The 27,084-nt window shown below is 32.5% G+C and overlaps 2 protein-coding genes across 2 annotated transcripts in view; both read right to left on the bottom strand.

Annotated features, from left to right (window-relative positions):
- Nucleotides 1-27,084, bottom strand: part of LOC132726933 (uncharacterized) — a 42,901-nt gene that overhangs the window by 9,462 nt on the left and 6,355 nt on the right. Inside the window, exons 5-30 of the mRNA XM_060712348.1 lie at nucleotides 26,882-26,933; nucleotides 26,400-26,500; nucleotides 25,856-25,944; nucleotides 25,035-25,081; nucleotides 24,191-24,245; nucleotides 22,752-22,818; nucleotides 22,335-22,419; nucleotides 21,722-22,008; nucleotides 21,377-21,431; nucleotides 20,867-21,007; nucleotides 19,797-20,023; nucleotides 19,338-19,468; nucleotides 18,824-19,002; nucleotides 18,376-18,521; nucleotides 17,437-17,557; nucleotides 17,045-17,256; nucleotides 16,459-16,601; nucleotides 16,034-16,104; nucleotides 15,476-15,636; nucleotides 14,959-15,125; nucleotides 14,505-14,679; nucleotides 11,594-11,931; nucleotides 11,127-11,384; nucleotides 10,426-10,703; nucleotides 9,366-9,569; nucleotides 7,926-8,129 (exon numbers count right to left, since the gene is read on the bottom strand). Of these exons, the coding sequence (XP_060568331.1) occupies nucleotides 7,926-8,129; nucleotides 9,366-9,569; nucleotides 10,426-10,703; nucleotides 11,127-11,384; nucleotides 11,594-11,931; nucleotides 14,505-14,679; nucleotides 14,959-15,125; nucleotides 15,476-15,636; nucleotides 16,034-16,104; nucleotides 16,459-16,601; nucleotides 17,045-17,256; nucleotides 17,437-17,557; nucleotides 18,376-18,521; nucleotides 18,824-19,002; nucleotides 19,338-19,468; nucleotides 19,797-20,023; nucleotides 20,867-21,007; nucleotides 21,377-21,431; nucleotides 21,722-22,008; nucleotides 22,335-22,419; nucleotides 22,752-22,818; nucleotides 24,191-24,245; nucleotides 25,035-25,081; nucleotides 25,856-25,944; nucleotides 26,400-26,500; nucleotides 26,882-26,933 (3,994 nt within the window). The remainder of the gene's footprint in view (nucleotides 1-7,925; nucleotides 8,130-9,365; nucleotides 9,570-10,425; nucleotides 10,704-11,126; nucleotides 11,385-11,593; nucleotides 11,932-14,504; nucleotides 14,680-14,958; nucleotides 15,126-15,475; nucleotides 15,637-16,033; nucleotides 16,105-16,458; nucleotides 16,602-17,044; nucleotides 17,257-17,436; nucleotides 17,558-18,375; nucleotides 18,522-18,823; nucleotides 19,003-19,337; nucleotides 19,469-19,796; nucleotides 20,024-20,866; nucleotides 21,008-21,376; nucleotides 21,432-21,721; nucleotides 22,009-22,334; nucleotides 22,420-22,751; nucleotides 22,819-24,190; nucleotides 24,246-25,034; nucleotides 25,082-25,855; nucleotides 25,945-26,399; nucleotides 26,501-26,881; nucleotides 26,934-27,084) is intronic.
- Nucleotides 2,763-5,070, bottom strand: LOC132726938 (cytochrome P450 2U1-like). Its single transcript, XM_060712352.1, has one exon. It carries the CDS (start codon nucleotides 4,600-4,602, stop codon nucleotides 3,103-3,105), a length of 1,500 nt encoding a protein of 499 aa, XP_060568335.1. The 5' UTR covers nucleotides 4,603-5,070; the 3' UTR covers nucleotides 2,763-3,102.

Below are 27,084 nucleotides of genomic sequence, written 5' to 3'. Positions count from 1 at the left end.
AATATGAGAAGTTTTCATAACCCCTTAGTATCCAGGTATTATGTGATAATTTCATTGTTTCTTTGGTTTTACGGCACACCAACACAATTTAAGTCATATGGCAGCGTAACAGGAAAGATGATTTTGGCTAATTAAAGGAGTGTTACAAAATTGAAGCAAGATACATGTAGTTAAAGAAAAATCGGAGAAAGCTGACGCTGAAACTATATAATTATGTAACAATTAAAGCGATCATGTCCTCCTGACGTTTTCATTCAAGTCAGAGCTGCTCAGACAACATTCAATCAAGATCATATACACTGATCGAGATTATAATGGGAGGTGTTTAACTAACAAGAGGGCCATGATGGCCCTGAGGTCGCTCACCTGTATATAGCCCCCCCCGGGTCAATTTTTACCCAAGGGCTTTTATTTGAACAGACTTGGTAGACACCCATAAGAAGATGTTTCATGCTAAACATATAAGTTCTAGCTCATTGGGTTTTTTAAAAGAATATTTTTAAGTTTTTACTATACACATATAGTTAAAAACAATGACACCCCTGGGGCAGGGCCAGTTTTGACCCCCGGGCTTTTATTTGAACAAACTTTGTAGATATTTACTTAAAGATGTTTCATGTATAATATCTAAACTCAAGCTATTTGGGTTTTTTCAAAGAAGATTTTTTTTAAGTTTTTGCTATATACACATATAAGGAAAATCAATGACCCCCGGGGCAGGGACAGTTTTGACCCCAGGGCTTTTATTTGAAACATACTTGATAGACACCCATTAGAACATGTTTCATGCTAAATATCTTAGCTCTAGCTCTTTGAGTTCTTTAAAAGAAGATTTTTTTTAAGTTTTTACTATATGCATATAGGGAAAATCAATGACCCCCTGGGGCGGGGCCAATTTTGACCCCAGGGCTTTTATTTTTAACAAACTTGGTAGACACTCATTAGAAGATGTTTCATGCTAAATATCTTAGCTCTAGCTCTTTGGGTTCTTTAAAAGAAGATTTTTTAAGTTTTTATATATGCATATAGGGAAAATCTATGACCCCCTGGGACGGGGCCAATTTTGACCCCAGGGCTTTTATTTGAACAAACTTGGTAGACATTCACTAGAAGATGTTTCATGCCAAATATCTAAGCCTCTAGCTCTTACGGTTCTTTAAAAGAAGATTTTTTAAGTTTTTACTATATGCATATAGGGAAAATCAATGACCCCCGGGGGCGGGGCCAATTTTGACCCCAGGGCTTTTATTTGAACAAACTTGGTAGACACTCACTAGAAGATATTTCATGTCAAATATCTTAGCTCTAGCTCTTTGGGTTCTTTAAAAGAAGATTTTTAAGTTTTTACTATATGCATATAGGGAAAATCAATGACCCCTGGGGCGGGGCCAATTTTGACCCCAGGGCTTTTATTTGAACAAAACTTGGTAGACATTTACTAGAAGATGTTTCATGCCAAATATCTAAGCTCTAGCTTTTACAGTTCTTTAAAAGAAGATTTTTTAAGTTTTTACTATATGCATATAGGGAAAATCAATGACCCCCCGGGCCGGGGCCAATTTTGACCCAGGGCTTTTATTTGAACAAACTTGGTAGACACTCACTAGAAGATGTTTATGCCAAATATCTTAGCTCTAGCTCTTTAAGTTCTTTAAAAGAAGATTTTTAAGTTTTTACTATATGCATATAGGGAAAATCAATGACCCCCTGGAGCGGGGCCAATTTTGACCCTAGGGCTTTTATTTGAACAAACTTGGTAGACACTCATTAGAAGATGTTTCATGCCAAATATCTAAGATCTAGCTCTTACGGTTCTTTAAAAGAAGATATTTAAAGATTTTTCTTTCGGTTGCCATGGCAACCAGAGTTCTGCATGAAAATGGAATTTCTTTGAACAATTTGATAGAGCTTCATACAAAGAGTATTCCTGCCAAGTTTTCATTAACATTTGCTTGCGGTATCATAGAAGATGTCCTTAGAATATTTAAAATGTGGACGGACGACAGACGACGGACGCCATTTGGTTGGCCATCCTAAAAGCTCACCTGCACTTTGTGCAAGGTGAGCTAAAACGCACGTAGTTTTTTTCCACGAAATATGTACCTGAAAAGGTGCATATCTTTCCTCATCGTCAGTATATATGCCAAAAAGCGCTTTATTTTGTCAATTTAAAGAAAAATCATGAAGTCATATTCCATGAATAATAGTGTTACCGATACAGTCCTTACACAGTATTGGGATAAATTGTGTGAGTCTGAATCTCTTTGAAGTTTTTATTTTTTCTTTCAACTTTTATGGCAGAAGGTAATTATACCATGAGCGGTTTTCACTGGTAGTCTAAACAGGCTTAAACATAATCTAAAATCTTTTCACGCATATTTGTATTTTTTTTTTATTATAATCAAGCATCTAATTACTTATCTATAGAATAGACGAGTATCACAAACATTGTAATCAATCTTTTTATTTAGTCATAAACATGAGTAAATATACGTAAAAAGATTAATAAAGTGTTTATTTGTCTAGCATAGATATCATTACACGTAAACTTTCCATTACACGTAAACTTTTTGTTTTTTTAAGCAAAGGTGCATACTCAGTTATTTTGTTCTTTAAGCGCATATTAAAATTATCGCACATTTAATGGTCTATCTAAGTGCGTATCAAAGAATAAGCGCATACAGTCTTTACTAAATGATTTATAAGCGTATATGCTTGTTCTCGATGTTCTACAGTAGACGATAAATTTAAATAAATCAAACTGTCAATAAAGTTTTATTCAAATAAGTTTATAGTATTCAAATAAAAACTCACAATATGTTTTATAATTAATAGAATCACAAAAGAAATATGATGTTTGAAGATTCTTAAAATTCGACCATTTTCAGGCCGTTTGTATAGTTCTGTAATGATACATATAAAATGTAGAATAATGATAATTAACATCCGTTCAATATAGAATCTTCTACACGATAAATCACTATAGTTCGTTATCACATATCTAATATGTCAAAATTGTTGATATTGAGAATTTAGTTTTTTAATACTGTTTTGGTTAATGTTTCAGAAGAATTATACATAGCGTTGAATATGTATAAGAATTTACCATCTCTCTTTCAATCTGATTTTGAAAGGTAAAGGACTAAAGGTCATTCCTAAATGGCCTCTATCACTTGGCAATGTTCCTTCTTCGGCAGAGGAAATCGTGAACTTTTGTAACAACGTAGCTGTATACAGAAACAACTCCATTCTCGCCAAAGATTCACCCAAACATGCACGTCGTCCTACACTGAATGGTATAAACTCCTCAGGTACTGAAATATTTCCGCTTTCATCTAAAAACCTTTCTGGTCGAAAACAATCTGGCTCACTCCATATATGTGGGTCTTTCAGGACAGAATGTAAATTAACCAATACTGTGGTTTCCTTAGGGATGACAAAACCTCTAAATGTGACGTCCTCGTGAACAGCATGTGGTACGGAAAGTGGCGCTACAGGGGCAATCCGAAGTCCTTCAAGGATTGTGGCTTCTAGAAAAGGAAGTTTTATTTTGTCTTCGAGATTCGGAGACCTCTCTTTTCCAATTACATCATCTATTTCCTCGTGTAATCTTCTTTGTATTTCAGGGTTACGTATAAGATGTAGAATTATCCAGATTATGCAGGTAGCTGTTGTTTCAGATCCAGCACTCAAAAGTTCACCCATCATTACTCGCATATTAACCTCGGAGAACATGCCACATTCGCTATTATTTTTAGTTTGGAGCCCAATCTGTTTCATGTATAAATCTAAGACATTCCTTTTTATATCTTTGTCATACGTTTCTGTATGTCGCATACAAATACTGTTCAGAAATTGCTTTGGCTTTTGCCTTATTTGTTCTATTTTATTCAAACTTAGTAGATCGCCAGGTAAACTTTTCAAAAAAGGAAAACAACTCATCATAAGACCGGTTCTAGCGAACAGTTTCGCAGCTTCACCTACACTATGGAGACATGAAACAAAACTGCTGTCGTCGTACTCACAACGTTGTCCGAACAAAATCCCCGCGATAACGTTAGCAACACTAAGGTTTACACTTTCACATATATCAAAAGGCTGTTCAAAAGCTTCGATTCTGTTTACGAAATATCTGATCTCCTCATTTATCCTTTCTTCCATCGTCTTTTCTGTCCATCCATAACCAAATTCGTTAAGTGCAAGTTGTGCGAATTTCCGGTTCTCTTTCCAAGCTTTACCATTTGCAAAAACAATGCCGGGCTCCTTAAACATCAGCTGATGAAATTCCGAACGTGGCCGCTTAGAGAACACGTCACCTTTTTTAACAAGAGCATCGTGTATAACTTCATAACCATTAAGTATTACGGTAAAATCCTTTCCAATATACAATCCGTAGATGTCTCCATATGTCCTTCGAAGATCAGTGAATTTTAGAACAGGGTCCTTGCTGATCAAAGAAGGGATATTTCCCAACACCGGAAACACGGGTGGTCCTGGAGGATATTCTCGTGGTCGTCTAGCAACAATTATCCAAAGGACCGCAATCAATATAGTTACAAATATTGTAGCAAAGTTATAGCTCTGAATCAACTCCTCTATCATTTCAAAAATATTATCGTAAGTTATCTGCTGAAGAAAGACACTTAATCACTACAAGCAGTTTTTTATTTAATACTTTAAGGGACCAATCACCAGTTCGTCGTGACAAAGTTATATCATGAATAATTTTAAACACTGAATAAAAAGTAAAAGTTGCGGTTTCCTCTAGTGGCTATGAATCACGCACTTTATTTACTTTTTGACAATAACGGTGATTGTTTAGTAAAATAGAGTCCTGTAAAAATGTTAAATCTACGTACGATGTTTTGAACTTTGTATCGATAAAAATTTACGACAAACTACTGTGTATAAATATTCATTGAAATATTATCAATTTTGAGCATTTTTTGGTTATAAAAGTTGTTCAATAAAATTAATTTCAATAAATATTTTTCGTAAACGATTCAAAGCGTAACTTTAAATATATGAATAAAACAAATTGCATGATAATATTCTTTTTAAACATAAGACAGTTGTATTGATAAAGCTACAATGACAATGAAGTTTATATACACAAAATCACGCCCACTTTACTTCGTTACCTAGGTAATCATGTACATCTACTCAGCTGCAGTAATGTAGATACTGACGTATTTGTCTATAAAACTTTTATTTGATGCCAATAATATTCCTTTCTATTGACTTGATAACACAAAACGGCAGGAATCACACTAGTATTAATTAATTTATTATCATTATTCGTTGGGTCTTATTGGATATTTGTTCATGTCTCGCCGATGCAAACGCTATATTAGGGTTGGAGTCTTTATAACTGTACTACAATATTGAGAAATTACATTTTTTGCACAATCTATATACAATGTAGTTTAAATATACATGATATATACGTATATAACAAAGTAAACACTCTAAACGATTTCTACTATATACGCTTCAACTGAAGTATATATAAAGTCATATAAACGGTATCAAAACAAGCTACCGTTGCATTATTGTAGAAGCTTTCAAGTTTACCGCTGCATTAATCGTTCTTATATACTAGTGCAATAAAGTATTTAAATACAAAAGTACACATGATATATTTGATTTATCATTCGTAGTCCTTGTTGATACAATCAAACCATGATTTAGAATTTTATTGGGATTTTTGTCAATATTTACAAATACTTTTAATATTTCGACTAATAAGTAAACAGTTATCTTAACCAGTATATAGAAAATGTGATAGGGCAATTATCATTGAAACACAGTTATTATAAAATGTTTTATAAAATCTATTACAACCATTCGCTTTTAAATTAAAGTCTTGCAGAAGGCATTTTTACAATAAATTTTATGGATTATTTCCGTTCGAAAAAAAGTCCAGCTTAAACATATAAGTATTTATTACTAATATTTTGATAAGGTGACGTCACGAAACTTAAGAAGATATTTAACCAATTAGAGGAAGAGTAGATAACCGCGAGCTTAGAAAATAACTCACTTAATAGTGCGTACTTGAAATGATGATTTACATGTATATATTAATTGTTTTGCTGAGCATCCTTTACATTTTAAGCACCTAACACAATAGTAACGATTGTCACCCAATACAACTGGTTGTAGGCGTGAAAAACTCTGCACTTTTAACTGCCTTTCCTAAACTCAAAGAAAACGAAGCTGTCATTTTAATTTGCAGTATTGTATTTTATTTGCTCCCGAGCGATCCCATAATTCAGAAGGTTTGTACTATATACAGATATACGGAGTACTTTAATCACATATATATCATCATTATCGCCTGTTATACCTATTTTATAAATAATGATGTTTACCTTTTTATGTAGAAATGGATTATGTGCCGTTTATCACGTACAACAAGCTTTAAACAAGAATTTGAAACGACGTATATTCATTTATTCGGGCAAAGGCTGTTTATATAGTGCGAAAGGGAATCTGATTCAACCAAGGTAAACACAAATTGCAGAAAATTGTAACCCAATCAGTGCGAGGATATCGATGGTAATGACCAAAATATTATCTTTCGATCAGTCCTCAAGATTACCTACATAAAAGCACGCCTTTATATTGTTTATATTGTCTTGCGGTGCGGGGTCTTTACATTTACGGGGTGAGGGGAGGGAGAACCTAAAAGGCATAGATGCGATATTTCCCGGGGCCGCGTTTTAATATGAGACTACTTATATCATATACAAAGAAAGGGAAGAAAAATATAAATCCCCGTCGGTAAACGTAGATATATTAGGTTGTAATTTTAATTTAGTACTCAAACTAATTAATCTAATATAATACTACATAAAACGTTCCCTATCTTTATAAATGATTATTAGTAACAAAATAAATCAAGCTACAATATCATAAACATACTCCTTTGGCAGACATTGTAGTAAAATATACTTAAAACATTGGCAATAAGACAAACGAGTCGAAAACCACTATCTTAATATGATAAAATTACTACAAATTACACTCCGTAAATACAAAGAAAATGATGTAGATAGCAGGAAATTACAATATTACACCAACGCATTTGTTTTTATGAAAGGTAATAATTACAGCCACTTAATTTGATATCTTATGTTTAGGATAAACATTGAGGATAATAAAAACAATCTTTCCTTGAACCAGTTTTGCTTTCAGAAATGCTTAAATTACACTGACATTGTGAATTTTTAAACACTATATCAATTATTATCTTTTATCCATTATCGTGCAAAAATACTCAATAAATTCATTCAAAAGGAATAATAATAATATAGTTTAAATAATAAAATCATGTACACGTAGTTGTAATATAATTTACTAAGCATCGTACTAAAGCAGCAGACTCCACAAAAAAGTGCAAATGCCGATCAACGTAGAACCAAGAAGGAGTAGAATAAATACTAGAAAAGTTCCGCCTAAGCTTTCTATTCCCTTAACGTCACCTGTTTTGTTGTTTGTTTGTTGTTGTTTTTTTGTATCTGTTGTTAATGTTTATATATATATATAATTATAATTACATTATTTCTTTTCGTTCTAATATAGAATATTATGCTGGTATTGAATAAAAAAAACGATATTTAAGAAGACTTTGAAATACTAGATAATTTCTTTTACTAAGAATATATTACGAAAGTTTTATTTCACTAAAACTATTACATAATAGATTACCTGTAACAACATTTTGTGCTGCACAATAGCATTTGATATAAAACCTGGCCGTTGTGATTCTCGCATTGCTGGTAAAATTCCTTTTTAATTCGACAAATAAAATCACTTGCTCTTAGCTATAAAACCTGGATCTCCTAATTTTTGTATCAATAAATAGAAAACATCAAATAATCTAATGGATAAAGGAAATATAATTTAAAGGGTAAACTTACATCGCTTTGTCTTGCATGATGTTCCTAAATCAAACTTGATCTCATGGAAAAGGTCGATTGGTGGCAAGCATGTGGCGAAGAGACCAGTGCACAGCTTGACTTCAGCATTCATAGAAACAACGCCTTTCTTTAATTCAGCGTTCGTTACCAGAAATACTTCCATGCCAAACAGTTTTATGCCCGTTTTGATTTCTTCGTCTAATGCTGTTAAGGAAAACATATCGATACTTAAGTCGAAGACGTTTGAACAGTTATCTTACAACAAATGTAAAAGTTTCATTCTACTATTCTTTCTGAAAACATGTAATATCTACATATTTTGGTTCCACTTTTCAAAGATGAAGCATTATTAAATTCGTTTTTATTCTGTTTCTGTTTCCTTTTTCAGGCAAAACTGTTAGTTAGTTAGTTAGTTAAGTAGCTAGGTAAAAACGACACTGTAAAGTTCATTAAACGACTGATGGAGGAAGACCTCAGGTCCCCATTTTGAGCAAAATGCCAGCTATGAGCAGGTACCGGAGTAAAAAAAATTGGTTTAACCTACTTAGGTTATGTCAGAGTTTCGAATACATGAAGAGATGTTTTTATACCAATGCTTCCTTAACAACAACAAAGTAATTACTTGTTCAAATCAAATCCTCAGGTGCTGAAATGCTTTTTTGCAGACTAGAATTATAATCACAATATTAATGATTAAATGTAATTAAACTGTGGATAAAAGAATAATAGATTGTAAAAATGAAGAAAAAAACCCTATAAATATACGTTTTTATTACACATTGAACTTGTAATGCCATATGCTATTTTAGTCACAGTTTATTACTGTAACAATTGATAATTGCAAGTTCAGTCACATGAGTCGAACCAGCAAGCGTCGATACAGAAGCGAACAATGTTATGAGAAAATAAGCATTCATCTGCCACTTTTCATACCTAATTACAGACAATTTTATCAATTACGTAAGATATAAAGTCATCTTTAATTGATCCCTGTTTCTTGAACGAGAGATTGAAAACTTAGCGTAGCGTCAATTCGTATAAATTCATTTATCGGAAGAAACTAACAAGAAACAAGACGAGACAATATAACCCATACTCAATATTTTCTTTTCCATTCTGTTTTCCTGTTGTTGTAAAACTAGAAAATGTTTCTTGATAAAATGATCACATATGCATGCCTTACTACTCGTCGATCTGACCAAATCTGCGAAGTTACTTTGCATTTTAAGTAAATGGTTCTAGAAAGTAAGCCGGGAAATTTATCTACACATTAGCACGTTGTTTTTTAGTGAACATAGAATATTAAGTGATTGAAATGGTGATAATATTATCAAATTATCCCACGACTACTGCATGCTTTTCTTAGCATAAAACATAACTTTACATTTAACTAATTTAATACTTAATACCATTCGTAATGCGTGATAAAATAACACTTACCATTAGCTGTGAATTCAAATGATTTCCCGTTGACTTTAAATAGTAGTTTTAAATCACTAGGCTTAACATCAAAACTAAATTCAACGTGCTTAGTTTCGGCGCCAAATGGGACAGGTACACTGCACGTGATACCTAAACAACACTCGTGTACAGTGCAAACATGGCCAAAACCAGCAGCAATTCTACCTTTAAACCACGGACATACTGAAACATGAAAGTACATTACGATCAATGGAAGTTATTCTTGTTTTTCTTTTTAATTATTATTATTATTATTAGATAGTTTTGAATATCTGGTGTTAATCCATTTACTCCAAACATTTATTCCAGTTACTAAATAGCATAGCATTTAAAACAAGAGGGCCATGATGGCACTAATACCGCTTACATGTATAATATTATAATGAAGGCTTTACATAACAAGGAACAAATAATATTGATAATTATGAATGGAAAACAGCTATTACGTTCCAATCTGCATTTGAAATAGTGTACGTGTACAAGTAGTCACTGGCTGCTTAGGAAAATAAAGAGTTGTTATTTAAGATACCAGTTGCTACAGAAATTCAATAGTTCCTATATATAAAAATCCCGTGACTTGCTGGACAGGGAGAATGTTCACCAGAGGGCTACAATTTTAAAAACTCTAGATAGAGACACACTAAACAATAATTCATAAAAGATTCTAGGATCTAGCCTTTGTGGTTTTAGAGGAGAGGAGATTTTTAAGCTATTATTTTATTAATAAGTAAAACCAATGGCCCCGAGACTATGGCCATTGTGGTTCTAAATTTTTTAAAGATTTAAGGAAAACCCGTGAACCACTGAGAAGGAGCCAGTTCTGACCACAGAGCTATAGTTTGGAGTAAAAACAAACAATTTGGCAACGGTCTACTTTACAATGTTACATTTAAATATATCAGCTCAAATCTGTGTAGTTTTAGAGGAATAAATTGTTATTGTAGTTTTTACTTTATATACTTAAGGAAAGCATTGGCCCTCTGGGCAGGATCAATTATAAACAATTTTACTTCTATAATAAAATCAAGTTTGCCGTTACCTTTTCCAGCTGTTTCCATCAGGCTATCAGCGACGTTACTGACATCTCCGCCCTTCACAGAGCTAGTAACTCCTTGCAATTTTATAAATTTCTTAACAAAGGATAGTGACATAGTTGCTGGATTCCCGACCGGAACAGCAACCATGGAACATGCCATTGTATCAACCAGTTTATTGAAGTCATTATAAAGTTGTTTCCCTTGTGCCAAATTTTCAAACACCCAGTTAACAGTCTTATTATTCACGTTAACAATGTCCAAAATGTTGGGAATTTTAGGACTGAAATTAAAGAATCAAGAAATAAATCATTACAGAATACCTCATTTCAGAAACATAGTGTGCATATTTAGATGCATTAGTAAAGTTATATAAAATCTATTAAGTTTAAACGAGAATCTTAAGAAATCATATATGACAAAAAAGAAAGAAAATTTCAAAATCCTAAGTTCCAAACCGGTTCTACAAATAAAACTTATGGCTTCTGGAGTTATACAAAGATCTATATACATTAAGGTCAAATATTCGTTACAATTGCAACCCAATACACAAAAACAAATGACGGAGCCAAATTCTCTCCTTTGTTGTCAACAGTAGTTAAGATTATTTATATATTCTTTAAACACATTATCGAATGAAATGACTGTTCAGACAATATTGCTCTCCATTTACACTGGCGAAGTAATGCATATTTAGTTCACTTACCCGCCCTTTCCAAATAGGGCTGTTTTGAAAAAGTCAGCAAATTTTTTGGCTTGTTCCTTCAAACTTTCTTTAAGACTGTCTCCAAATGAAGTTGGATCATATAGAGCAGGGTCATCAGGCCTGTATGCAGGATCCTCATCTCCTAGCATATCATCAAGTTCATCAAAATCTGGTGGGTCTCTTTCAACTTTTTCTTCTTTAGACTCGGGGTCTTCTTCCTCGTCTGTCTCTCCAGATTCAAAGGTTTGACCAATATACCTTAAGAAATAAGAAAATACGATGCATTCTTAGGAATTGAGAGTACATTGTCTTTTCTTTTAAAGAGATTTTGATAGCATCTGAAGCAATAAATTAATGTTCCAACAAGCAAGTATCACCTTTTATCAAAAACTTTGCATCTCATTATTATATTTACAGTGCAATTTCTTCTAAACCAAATAAATTATTTTTATTAAAAAATAAATTACCTAAACTCGTGGTCATTGCATTCTTGTATCCATTTTGGAATCGGGACCAATCGATCTAGAAATGGTCCGGGATCAGTATAGTCATAATCTGCATCTGGAATAGTTTCATCCTGTGCTTGCCGTACAGACACGTGGATGAAATTTGGCTCACATTTTGGTGCCTTTGACGCTCGTCCAATTTTGTCACCAGCTTTAACTTGTTTCCCGTCCCACTTTTCATCGGGGTTAATGTTTTCAATAACGATCTCAAGAACTATAAACTCGGGATCTATTGGCTGAACGACAACTCGATTCTTAGATGATTCAACATGCAGGATTCCGTTTACTGGCATCACTATCTATAATAGGATTAATTCAATAATTATAAAATTGAACACCTAAAATATATAAACAAGGAGATGTTTGCTGATTTTATAAAATCCTTACTTGCAAGAAAATACATTTATAATAGTATTTTATATAGGATTAAACTCACCACAAGTCACTCAAATAAAACACAAATGATCAAAACATATATGTTTAGTGGCGGTGGTTTTATTATCTAGCAACGAATCATCGGCGATCATCATTATTATTCAAATTATAACATTCCTGAAGTAAAGTCGGATTTTATTGACCTGTCAATTATGAATACATTATAACACTAATTCAAATATACTTCGGTTCTGACCGTGTAGTTTACGAGAATTAATATTACGTATATAACTATTGTTTTGAACAGTCACACTAGCTTAATGGATAGGTCGTCTTCATATCCGCAATGAGAAAGTCGGTTATTGCCTAATATATAAGAGGTCTCTGGTTCAATACCTATTTTTGTCATTGTTTATTATTTCATAATTTTTGCAGTATAATTTATTGGAAATAGCCAAGTGCTTGCAAACATTGTTCACACGGATATAAAAAACTTAGAAAGACTGTTTTTTCTCGTTTTGCATTGTATTTTACAACATTGAAATGACATTATTGATTTTAATCCGAATGATTTTTAAAAATTAATTCTTAAAGATCCTGTAACACAATTTTTTTATGGTTTTATTTCATGAATATGATGCTTAAATTAAGATTTATCAATACTGTAAGTTCCAAAAAGCATTATTTATACAGATATTACCGAATTTAACATTTCATATAAATAAAGGGAGGTAATTAGAAATTTATTTTCCATAAAGTCTACGCCATTTTTTTAAAATAAGAAATGAATACATATATTTTAATGATAACATATAATGTGCACAGATATTTGCAGTACATATTTTACATACTCTTCGATATTTGACAATTGTTTTATAAGCATAATTATATACATATTATATAAAATTTCACTTAAGTTTGATAACAATCTCTATGTACGCCCATATGGTTTAATACAGGTGGCGAGGGTAAGTTAACCCAACACACGCACGGTAACAACCTCAATTATGACATACAAGATCTTTAAGCCATGTTATAAAGAGTCATAGCTTCAATACTGTTGAAAATATATCAAAAACATGGATCAACGCGGTGTCGATCTTATAGCACATAGGCCATTTGGAAATTGCATACCCGTAGTTTACCCTATTGCGCTACAACGCCCAGTATAACTATTTGAGACACAAATTGAAGTCATTTATCACAACTTACTGCGTATGTCTCACGAAACTAACCGAAAATGTATCGAATAATAATATAGTGTGTGCATTGACCGTATAATCAGTATGCAATTGACAGGTAAAAAAATCAAACAATATATACATTGAAAATAGAATCTTAGTTTAATTTGCCTATTCATAAGCTTTTATTAAAATTGCGTATATCTATTTTTAACCAGGCGCTAAGTTCTGTCACTTTACGCATTATATACTTAAGGACAATGAAAACGCACGCCCGCACTATATGCATTTTATTACATAAAAACAAAAAACTTACGATTCCATTAGATATATATCATATCTTTAATACAAAACTCAAACTTAACAACTGAAAATAATTCAAAATATTTGAAATTAAATGTACAGCAGTAAATCGAAGAAGCAATTGTGAAAATCACAAAATCACACTTTTTCATCACAGTAATGCAAAAGTAACAAAGGCAAAAACCAAAATGAAAATCGAAAACAAAGTCACTCCTAAATGTCTATTAGTAATGTCTCCGTCGGGATCTTTAGAAACGACAATGTCCTCCATCAGCTCTCTTACAGATGTACATCGTCGCCTTATAAACCTTACGTGCGGATAGTCGCCTGTGGAATCTGACGCCATTCGGCCAGTAGTGTAGTGCGAAAACGCTGGTGAAGCCGAGTAATTGTAGACCGATTGACACCAAAAGGGTTGGCGCTTTTTTGTAAGATAGACCAGACTGAATCTAAATCTACACAGCGGTTATTTCTTTGTAGAAACTTTGCATACAATTAGCAGCAAGTCTTCAGTAGTGTTTGAAATTTAGCACCTTTTATAGAGGAAAAGTGTGTATATGCAATATCCAATTGAGCTTTTACGATTTCTAAAACTGACTATTGGAATAGTTTAATATTCATCTTCATAAAGATTTTAATTACTCATTTGTGTCTAACATTTCTAGAAAGGTGTGAAAAAAGTTAATAATTAACAGTTTAAAAAATAAATAATTTCATTTTATAAAGTAACCATGAATGGGTTCAATCTGTTTTTCTTTTGTAATCTTATCACAATTAGCCCAAAGTGTTACTTTTGATTTTTCGGGTACTGTCTTTATTATGCAATAACTTCCTTAAAATGCAACCATTTTTCATAACTTTGGTATCTAAATGACCGGAATGCATTCGGTTTTATGAAACAGATAAAAAATATTAAAAAGAGATATAATTTACTTGTTAAAATGCAATTATCCCGACCGTGCGTTTTCAATGTCCTTAAGTATACTTTGAGCTAAGCTAATATAAGTATGTACCGACTGTCCCCTTCCTAATGCTATGTCAACACCAGTTGTTTGGTATGTTTTCTGCGTCGTTGTTGGCCAAACCCCTTCTTTACAGGATCCCTTTGCCTTGCGCCTTTCTGTCGGAAAATTTCTGTGGAATTTGGGACCAAAGACCTTCTGTACTAGTGATTTGCTGGTTTCGATTCTGTGTACAATTGAAAGAGATAGTTTCTTTTCTTACAAAATTTATTTCTTTTTCTATTTCAAATAGAAAGTTGATAATTAGTGATACGTATTTGGTTCTCTGTTTCAATAATTAATATACATAAAAGTCTGGTAAAGTATACCAATCTTTCTTATAAAACATTAATGTAAGTTATAAAAAGAGAAATGAAAACGAAAGTTTAAAAATATCATCTGCGGTTTTAAACGTCTGTACAATTAAGAGTAGTTTAGTAATCAATGAAATATTTATATCTCTTACACTTCTTTCACTTTTTTGTAACCCCATTTTACTCCTTTTATCAGATCCATAATCGCCTTGAATTCATCAACAAACGGTTTCACAATATCAATTAAAGGTTTTAAGGGCTCAAGAACTTGGTCCCATTTCGCTTTCAAATCACTTTCCAAGTTGTGGAGTGAGTTTTTCTGTACAAATAATTATTTTTAAACAGAATTATAAAAACACCAAAAATAATACACCACATTGTGTTACTAAAAAAACAATACTGAAATATCTTGCTTATTTTCAAAAACGTATATAGGGTTATGGCAAAAACATATTTGGTTTAAACTAAACACAGTAAGTATTATTACAAATATCACGAGTAGGATCTTAACTACAGAAAATTTATACAGAACAATACAACAGTAAAAACACAATGCTCTCCAACATGTACTTATTTTTTTTTTAAAAGCCGTGCTTGTTTAAATTTATTTTATAGTTTTTATACATAGAGAAATAATTCAGGTTTCTTAACATTGAAAGATTATGCTACCATATCACCAATGCCATCACTAAGGGCTGTGGTCATTTCTGACTCCAGGTCACGGCGCTTGCGACCTGTAATAGACTTCACAAGTTTCTTCAGAGCTTCACCAAGACGCCTGACTATACTAGGTATCTGCTTAGCTGTGTTCAACCATTCCACCGCACGACCTAAATTAGTTATAAGAATTATTTCATACCGGCAAGTCACTTAATGGCAAAAATGATTCAGCGGAGAGTAACTTCAGAACTTTAAAAGATTAACTGCCACGGTTAAGAAGGGTCATATTTTAAACTGCATCGTAAAAATGTACTGTCCAGCTGAATAAGGTTACCTAATTTTATAATAATTCAGTCAGTATGCTACTGGACGATTAACGCAATCGTACACTGTAATGTCAAGTCATTTTTATTCTGACGGTGTACTTGAGATTTAATAACACTTGTTCTTTTTAAGATAGTGTTTGCAACATAAAACTTTACGGCTATCAGAAGGAATTGTGACTGCAAGTGTGATAAAGTATTAAATTTTATAAGTATATTTCTTAACACATGAATTCTACCTTACCTTTCAAGAACATACATGCGTCAATCACTTTATTTTTTATATCAACAGCCATTGTTACCGCCATTTTTATGCTGAAAGTTTAAGGACAGTTTCACTAATTACATGAAGTTTTAAATGACTAAGTAAAAAAAGCTGAGCATCACTGTTTCTAAATCTTAATAACATTAATAATTATAATATACTTCACAATCACACATGCGTTTCATTGTAGTGACTCTTCTATCCAGACTTACAGCATACTCGTTATCTAAAACATGTTTTAAATGAACATGTTTTTGTTTTAAATAACAATGTTTTACAGTAATGACACAGCATTAATCGAATGTTTGAAACATTACATTCATAATTGTTTTACAAATCATGCAAAGCCAGGAATATCATTCACTTCGCCTTTTAGATGACCTTTAAATAAAAGTTAATCTTACTTCGATATGGCCCTTGACATCGATGTTATTGCTTGCATAGGATTATTCAGTAATTGGCTTAAAGCACTTATAATAAGATTGTATGCATCAACAATTTTCTTCGATATGTATGGAAGCCCGAGAGTAACAGCATCGACGATATCCTATAATATTAAGATAAATTATATCTGATTTTACAACAGTCTTAAAACGAGAGTTTTAAATCGTAAAACATAAAGTCCGAAGCAGTTAAAACAAAACTATTACGGTACTGTGTGTAATTATATACAAGTACATAAATATATACTTAATACTACGCAATGTATTATTAGTACATTTAATGTTTGCTTCATAACACTTTATAATATTATTAAATATTCGGAGAATAAATTACATAAGTGCAAAACTAAATATGTTATATCGTTATTTTAGAACCGATAGAAGAATAAAAATATTAACAGGAACATACAAATATCTAGGAAAAAGTGATCCCTCTGAAGCATTAAAAACAGCAAATTTACATAAAAATTGCAGACTCGGTTTAATTGTGCCTGTACATGAGGGATACAAAGAAAGTGATTATCCATTAAAAAGACTAATTTCTTACATTGTAAAACTTTAAGACATCTTGCTTAATACCATCTACGAAATTACGGACATTTTGTACAATGATTTTTATTTCTTCAACAATTGTGGATCCAGCGATATTAAATATTTCTTCAACAAAGTTCTTTAGCCTTTGAGCTACATCTCCAAGAATAGTTGGCAGATTTTTCACGACTTTCACAATCGTGTTGACAATTGTACTAAGGCTTCGACCTAGAATAGGGAAATAAAATAAAAATCTTCATTTTATCATTGATTTCAAAAGATTCGATTTATTTATATAGAAACATACGATAAAAGAGAATTAAAAATAAAAAATAAATCAAATATGATTAATGAACAAAATAATTATGTAAATACCTTGTAAATGACCAAAATGTATAAGAAGGATACCTTTAAAGAGCATGATGATTTCTCGGAAATGTTTGACAGCATCGGTTATTGGCGTTACAATTTTAGCAACGATTTTGTCATAGATGTGCACCAAGTCCGACAAACTATTTATACCAAAGTCCTGAAATGTTTTAACATGCAAGTAAACATTAGATGTTCTTATTGCTATAATAATTATATAATACTTTATGGATACTGGATTCTTTTGCAAGGATTTTGCTATATTTTATTTTATATTCAACTGCTTTGGTAATTTTAGCTTTCAAATATAATTGATGTAGCCAAAAACAAAACATATATGACAGAGACGATTAAATAAACATAAAATTGCTATTGGTATTTACCTAGCTTACGTTATATTTAAAACAATGAAACGGTGAAGTGTCGGAAACAATTTTAACTCCCTGTCTACGTCTTTAACTCTCTCTTGATTGAGTTTAACGTGACACAATCACTGTAAAGGTTATTTGTCGACATTCAACCTTTACTGATTGAGGCAGAATTTAGGGCCCCTCTTTGCGTTATTCGGCACAAACGCACAATTAAGCAGAACCACCAACGTTCCGTATGCTAGCTTGATAACTTCCTCACAGGAACGGGTCCAAGTCACTGACAAGATTGGAAACGGCGAGGGGCTAGCGGTTTTAAGTCAAAGACCCTAACAACTCGCCTACGGACGTACGATTTTTATGGTGGGTAACAATTAAAGTGGCTTCGTATGAGAAGATCTTATAGTTATTGTTGATATCTGATTTATTTCCGAAATGCATGTATGCAATATAACCATAAGTACAATTTAAAATGATAATAATAATTTAGACAAACTATGTCAACAAGATAATATGATAAAGTCTTACATACCTTTAAGGCAACCTGTACGTAAATTAAAATAAAAAACCTACAGAATTGATAAAATATAAACTATAAAACAACAAATACCTTTAATACGTTGAGATCATACGCAATACGACCTTTAAAGCATACATAAGCTTTGACGATGTCTACTTGAAAGTTGATCATTCCAACATGAGCTTCAGCATAAGCACCATCATAGACGTCTATCATGAAATGGCCGCTTAGAAGTGCTAAAATACAAAATATTGAGATGTTTCTTTTCTTGCATTAAAAGCAAGAAACATAGCTAGATTGAAAGGACTTGACAATTGATTAGTTCTGTTGGACAATACATGACACAAAATATTTTTTATTAAGAGTAATTTATCAAGAATGAAATTATTTGTTAAGATTCGTGAAATTCTGAAGGTAAGTGATAAAGTGTTTACTTACTTTTCTTGTCAACACAAGTTGTTGATATCGACACGGTTTTCTATGATCTTGATGTAACACATGTATTATAATAAAGATAAATACATGTAATGAATCGTACCTAGCTTAAGGTCCAGAATATTTCGTATATGAAGACCAAAACTGGCTCCAATAGCACTATTTCCGATCGTCTTGTCCCATTCAATACCCGGAGGTTTGATAAGAACTTCGATGCCCTGTTCCAAAGTCTGCAGCAAACTTCGTCGTACACGCGAAACAATAGGATAACTGTAATTCTTGCTGCAAAAGGAGAGTCATCATATGCTATTATATTTATAGATTATACTTGAATAAATGTATATACTTAAGTTTCAAAGTATCAACAATAAAATTATCACAGTTAGCATAATATGTCCTTCAATGTAATTGTTAAGGAAAAACATCTGAACTTAAAACAAAGAGAATATATTACTATCTCTCAAAACTCCACTGACTAAAACATACACATATAAGAATCATACTAAAACCGTGTAATGTACACATTCAACTCTTTACCTCTGTTTCTTGAAAGAGGATCTGCAATTGATCTTTTTATAATACGTTATTATGATGATGATAATGTACATATCTGCTACCTTAGGACAACATTTTCTTGTTCCATGGTGAATTTGTCACTTCTTGGATGTTTCTTTAAAACATTTGTTGCCGTCTTTCGTACAATATCATCGTCGTCATGTACAGCACTCGTTAAAAGTGCATGTGCACTCTAAAATTGTACAAGCAAAGTAACTCTTCAGTCATAATTTTGGCAGGAACAGCCATGTCTGCGTATCCACGTAAATTTGAAAGCGAGAGGGATAGGTAGCTCGCAAACTCTATATTTTTGTGTAAAGCACGACTTTGATATAACTATATTACTACTTTGACAATTTTACTTTAATGATTACTTTACCATATTGTATCAGAACAATGAAACGAGGCTAGAATCATTATATTTGAACAACATGAATAGGGAAATATAAACAAAGATAACAAACAAAGCTTTAATTATAGTACTTTTCTGCACATTACTACACTTACTGATATTGACTTACCTCGTTACATGAGAAATGTCTAAGACTATGTATAGCAGCTCGGCGCCATGCGGTAACGCCAACATTAGGCTCCATATATGACTTGATGTGCTTGATTGATCTAGATTTGCCTGCGTTTCCAAGACTCTGAATGAGAACCATCTTTGTTTCAATATGTTTTCTAGCTGGCATATCATGCTGAGTAATAGATCGTCTTTCTCTTGGTTTTACAATATCCATTGATCTTGCTGTAAATGTTGATCATTGAATACAGAAAAATGAATACATGCACGTAGATTGAAGAGATACAAGAAAACACGGTGGTCTGTGTAATGCAAGTATCTTTAATGATAAGAACAAAACTACCAACTAATAACTCTTCTTCAAATTTTAAGAAAATAAATATAACTACTATATCACTCAAGATTTCCCTTGCGACGATAAGTTAAAAAACGGTTACGTCCGTTGCCGAGTGGTTAAGGCAGTTGGCTTCAAAGTTGCCCTCGTCGCTAAAGTTTTGGATCTCGCCAGGGAATTTGGATTCCTTCATTTTAGGAAGTCGTCGGTGATAATTTATAGAAAGTGACATTGACCTGCTTAATATGTAAAATACATACGTTATAAAGTCCGACGCTTCATCATTCATATTTAAAGACAAATTGTTAAATGCCTTACGAGATTAAGGGTACGAATCGACAAATTTACAACAACGTTACGTAAAGTAAGCATCCGGTGTAAGGGTGTAGGGATTCTGACAGCATTCTTACTGTCGAAAATACAATGGTGAATGAAAATGTGTTTTCCTTTGCATCGTTATAAACATGTATACGTTCAAGGAAGGGGACATCCAAAAACAGGGAAAACAAATCTGCCATGTTTGCCGCCCGCTGTTGAAGAGTTTATTTAACTGGAAAAGGATTTTCAGACAAAAATTAAGTCCTTTATGCTGGTCATTAAATGAAATGTGAAGATTTCTGTGAATATATCAGATCAACAAGGCGTAGACACTTGGCAATTTTCCTCATCATCATACAATAAATTATACCATTTAATCAATATATATACATGCATGAGCTGTATCAATTATTTACTTTCATTGTGATGATCAAGCCAGTTTTCGATTTTCTCAACAATTCTGTCCGACTCTGTCATGTTCTTGTCATGTAGTGATTTAGCCATGGCCCCAAGTGATAAACATGCTCTCTTCCTGGTCTTTGTTAACGTAGGTGTCTCTGAAAAAAAACATGAAGATATAAATTGCGAATGTTACACATTAAATGTTCTGACTTTTTAATAAAGACCATGCTTTTTGAGATTTCAAAGTATGAAGCATGGAATTTCTGTTTCTTCCAAAATTACAAACTTATTTAAGCAAATGGCACTATGTGAAATGCCCATTTAAGAAAAAAACAGGACAACGCGAGAACTGTCCATGCAATATTAAAGATAAATTTCCAGAACAAAAAAAAAACTACGAAACTACGAAAGAGTTCCCGCTCATATACTTGTACTGCTTACTTGACCAATGTCTGATTGTGTCAACTTAATTTGAATATACTGAGTATAGTGTTCATTCATAGTACTTCATCACTTTTAATTACCTCCTGGTTTTGAATCCTCATCGAAGCAGAGGGCCTCAATGTGCTGAACAATTTCCTGAAAATACATATTTAATGCTATGAATTATGTTCAGTTTTAACATATCCATTTCAAATTCATTACAAGCACCTGATTCTGGCATGCATGTACACGTATTCGGTCATTCATTTCTCACATGTACAAATCTTGAATATAAATAAATGTCAAGAAATGCCATTCGGTATTTTTTTTTACTAAAACCTGAAATATGTAACATTTAATGTTAAATGACAATGACGCATTTCAACTAATTTGAAAATGATTTCGACTATTGATTTTTTTACAGGTAAGAATAGTTTTTAACTTACAAGTGCTGGTGATGGTATGGCTATTGCATGAAATAAACATCTTCTTAAGTCGTCTTCAGTGACATTTGACCTACTCATGACCAAATCAAGAACCAATAACTGTGCCTCAACGCTTCCTTCACGTGCTATAATGTCTATGAAAAGATTTCTTTCATCTTTACATAAAATGTCGATTTCTTCACAGGTGCGTGTAAGTACTTTTGTGCCAAAAGTTAAGAAGTCTTCTTTTTTCAGGGAATATATCAATTCTCGTAAATTGTGCACACATTCTGTTCTGTTTCTATCATCTAAAAGATACATGTCATTAATTTATTTCAAAGAGAGAAAAGCATGCTATAAAAATGTTCTTATTTTAGTTTGTCACTACTTTAAAAGTATTCAGTATTTCACTATTTGTTATTTTGTTGTTTTATTTTTCTGGAATAATAATAAATATTTGTCAATAGAACTTTAGATCTTTAATTTGCCATGATTTTAGTGTTGTTTTTTTTTTAAAGTTTTTCATAACAAAGAGACAAATAGCGAACAATAGCTTACTAAGATAACTTAACTTAACAATATTGGCGATCATTTAATACTCAAAAATACCTAGCATGTCACTAATTATTCTTACATTTATTTTCTATAGAGTGAACACATGCCAGATGACTTTGTATTTCTTTCTCCACTTTCTGCAATGACACTTTCTCTGGAGGTACCTGTTCAAATAAAACTGGCATTACAACTGTGATATTGAATAGTTGAACTAAACATGCAAATTTCAAAGATAGTAAGCCTTGTCAACCGTAAAATGTAGTTTCAGCGTTGGATATCAATGCATTTATTGTTTTATATCGTCTACATGTAATGTCATACTTCTAAACAATTTCAGAAAAGTATATTATTATCCTATCTTGAGTTTTGGGTGACATTTACACGCAGAAATAAAGGCGCGAAAAAACAAAATGAATTAATAAGCATATTTGCAAGACTAAGCAAGAGAACAAAAACATCGACTAGTGTGATATTGTAATAACAACCGTTCACCGACCTGTCGTACAGTCAGTGTATCTTTCTGCATTCCACGTAGACTGTGGCTTGTCCGTTCATTATGCTTCCTATAATTTATAAACAAAAAATCTTTTAATTTCTGTGGAGTTTAAATTTACATTATGTTCTTTTGAAGTGCCAAATGGTTTCTATAAAATATGACCTTAGCTTTTTAAAGTCTATTTCCAATAGTTTCACTTGTGTCTAAAGTCTTTAACTAGAAAAAGCAAGGTAGGTGAAAAAGCAATTTGATATTACTAATAATACAAAAGACAATGTCTCCGTTTAGTACAAACAATTATATGATGAATTGTGTTAAAGTACATTTTGTTTATCTGCTATATATAAATATATCATGTAGGATCAAGTATCTCACACTTACAAACAACATTAGTATACAATTTGTTCGTGTTTGTTGTCAATTATGATACTAAATACTATCAACATATTAATAATTTATGGTATTACAGACCTTCCATTATGGACATATTCACTTTCGCGGCAATTTGTGATTGCTTATCTGAACTTGGTATACGGTAATGACTTGGATAAATATTTTCCTTCGAACATAATAGAATATGAGACAGAATAAGAGACAGAAAATAATTGAGCCGCGTCACGACAAAAACCAACATAGTGATGTTCGCTATCAGTTTCTCTACTTGTAATAGCGTTGGTGTTAACGAACAGCATGGATCCTGATCAGACTGCGCGGATGCGCAGGCTGGTCTGGATCCATGCTGGTCGCAAACACACCATGTTGGTTTTGTCGTGACGCGGCTCATAGATACCGACACTTCATTAGGCGTACCATAAAAGTGGGAGGGACCGTCTATTTTCTTGTCCTTATGACAGGATAAATGAAAAGTTAGATAGAAAAATAATTGTTCAGCGTACTGTTTGTCTTGTTCAAATTGTACTATTTGGGTAAGTTCCCTGTAGTTTAAGCTTTGACATCAAAATTATTTCTTTACATATAAACCAGGTACCATATATGCGAATCGTGTGTAGAAAAATCAAATATTTTCTCCTGAGAGTTTTGAAAAAGAACTAAAGAATAAACTCACAGGTGTAACATCATCATTATTTATTCAAAGATGGAATGCGCCTTCATGGGAGTTTGTTAGAAAAGTAAACTCAAGAATTAGGCTTAAGGTAAACTTGTTGCAATGCTTTCCCGCCAAAAAACTTCTAGCATCGGCCATTATCGAAATAAATTGGTCATGTCCGGAACGTTATTTTTCACAATCTTCGGTATTCAATAATATTTAACCGTTTATAATCGGAATTCAGTACATAGCACTTAAGGATGAGTGATTGTAAGTACTGTAATGCAGTAACGTTCCTGAAATAACCGATTTGCTGTGATATTAGCCCATGTTACATTTTTGGGGCGGGAAAGTATTACAGTAAGACTACCTTTAGTCAAATATTTGATACCTTTTAGATGTCATCTTCACTTTACTTTTTGAGATAGAGCCGATCTTTGGGAATTCTGAAAATGCAAGGACATCGATTTAAAATAATGTTAATACGTTTGTTTTATTACCTTTTAGCTAGCTATATCGAACAATTAATATCAAGGTTGTGCATGAAACGATTATCTAAATGCACAATACTTTTATATAAACGCAAAGTTAGATTAACCTATACATTTTCAAACAGTAGCATATAGCTTATGCTCTTTTCCTCATAACGGTACTTTTATGATGTACCTTCATTTTTTTATGATACAGATAGGACATGTTTTATGATACCAATAGGGGAAATGCGAACATCCGGATTTCACACTTTGTTTTGTCAGAGTCGTCACATTACGAATATATATTTATGTTTTATTCATAAGAACTTATCGTTAACCTGATACCTGTCAAGTTTTCATTATCAGGAGGTATTATATGATAGGATTTTTTATTTTATTCGACTGTTATTAACCATAGGCTAAACATGTATTTTTCTCAGTAATTATCATTATATTGACCATTCATTCGTTTCGAGAGCACTCATGTCAAGAACATGTGGATTTACATGTTACTAAATGAATAAAGGTTGCACATAATTGAGCCGCGTCATGACAAAACCAACATAGTGCGTTTGCGACCAGCATGGATCCAGTCTGATCAGGATCCATACTGTTCGCTATCAGTTTCTCTACTTGTAATAGGGTTGGTAAGCGAACAACATGGATCCTGATCAGACTGCGCGGATGCGCAGGCTGGTCTGGATCCATGCTGGTCGCAAACGCGCTATGTTGGTTTTGTCATGACGCGGCTCTTATATTTACCTCCCGAATGTACATCTTCTATCTCTTGAAAACCATCCATTGTTTTACTGTAAAGATATAATGATACTACTCAGAAAATCACAGGAATATTTTTTTTAAAAGGGCATGGTTATTTCTATATCAGATATTACTCTAATGACCAAATGTAAGTTTTGATTTCGATGTCATTTACATTGACTTTATATCATTTGTGTTTTATGTTTTATTACAGGACCTAGATATGCTATAGCATAAGTTGGTCAGATAGAGGTTTGTGTTTGTGAAATGTATTTAGCCGTTAACCCATGTTTATTAAATCGATCTAAGCCGCGCAGCAAAGAAGTCCTTCGTATACTCATCAGGATAGCCTTACCTGCCAAATTGATGGTAAAATATCTGCGTTACAAGTTTACACAAAAATCGTCTTTCTTTAATTAATGATCTTACCGTAACTACGAACATGCGAACGGGCATGTTATCATAAAATACTAATTTACTTATGTAACCATTTGAACAGAAGTATCCTCATGGTATGTTTGATAGGGACTTATGTTTGATAGGGACTTATGTTTGATAGGGACTTAATCATTTGGGACACTCCATGATAACGGCACAACCGGTCACCAAACAAATCTTACTAAACAAACTAAAATGATAAATATAAAAATGATGGCATTATCCTTGTCTGATACTTACTTTATAAAGATTAAATTTATCCGTTAAGTAAATATAAAAAACAAGATGTGACTAAGCATGGATCGATGTTTTTGTGTTTATTCATGACATAGTCACGTTTTATTAATGATGAATAAATGAAGAGTTAAGTTTGTTTCGATAATCACCTGGACACCTTAGATGGCGTGTGGCGTAATGTAATGTTATCTATGGAATCTACGTGAACTGGTGTACCTCTCAGATCAAGATGAACAGACTGAAAATAATATTAAGAAAATATATACTTAAACTTTGCACCCGTTTAAATGCAAAATGCGTATTAGGGATGAGCTAATCATTTTCAAAGTTTAGTTGACATCATTATTAACGAATCGATCGACATTTACAACTTTTTTTAAAACTTCATTGCAGGTATTTATGACAATACCGATACAGGGATACACTACCTGAATGAATGCCTGTTAATGATAGCATCATTTTCACATTTAATTCGAAAAATTATAGCAAATATGGATATATGTAAGAATTAAAACTACACAATTTTATTAGATATGTTCTGTTTTTATCACATACTATGACTACAGATCGAATATAGCTGGTAAAATGTCATGCGTAATTGACCTTTTAACTTTCATCAATGTGAATATATTGTAGTGATTATATATTTTACCATATAATAAAGACGGGAGATAATAGTACATAATAGATAACCTTATTATGAAGTCTATGAACATCTTTTAAGCTTTGATGTTTGCGCTGGAATGTTATACCATCACTGTGGCGAGTGGCCTCATACTCATGTTCTAGATCACCTGTAATTGGCATTTTATTTATATAGTTTTTATTTGTCAATTTTAGCAACACACATTCATCAACAAACGTCTTTTTGCTCGAAGATATATCTTGTCTGATGGGGTGAGGCTAGACGTATTTGAAGGTAAATGTCTGTTTGCTAGGGTAGTCCTCAGATATGCACCGAGAGATTTTTAATTCTAAATACAAACAATTATATATTATAAATGCAAATAGTGTGTATATTTCTAATCGTCTTATAACATATGGGATACAAAGTGTATGCCCGGGACAATGAGACTTTTGAGCTGCACCAATTAAATTACCACACGCGAATCGGCTAAATAAAATAATGTTTTGAAGAAATTTGGGAATAAAAATAGAAATTGATCAAATATGACCTGCGTGATCTTCTTCCTTAGACGTAAATCTCCAGTGATCGCCATCATCTACCTGTAACATTTGATAATATTTTGTCTGACTTTGATTTTCTCCGATCTAAATTTTCAAGAGTTAAACAAAAGCATGTCTCAATTTTTAAGAAAATAGTTAAGTAATAAGTAATGCCACATTTTCTCTATGCAATCAGAAACCGAGAAGTGCG

The sequence above is a fragment of the Ruditapes philippinarum genome, unplaced genomic scaffold, assembly GCF_026571515.1.
Source record: "Ruditapes philippinarum isolate M1 unplaced genomic scaffold, ASM2657151v2 ctg23_1_1_1_1, whole genome shotgun sequence".
NCBI classification, from domain to species: domain Eukaryota; kingdom Metazoa; phylum Mollusca; class Bivalvia; order Venerida; family Veneridae; genus Ruditapes; species Ruditapes philippinarum.
The sequence above is the reverse complement of the archived record's forward strand: the minus strand, read 5'-3'. Positions and strand labels throughout refer to the sequence as shown.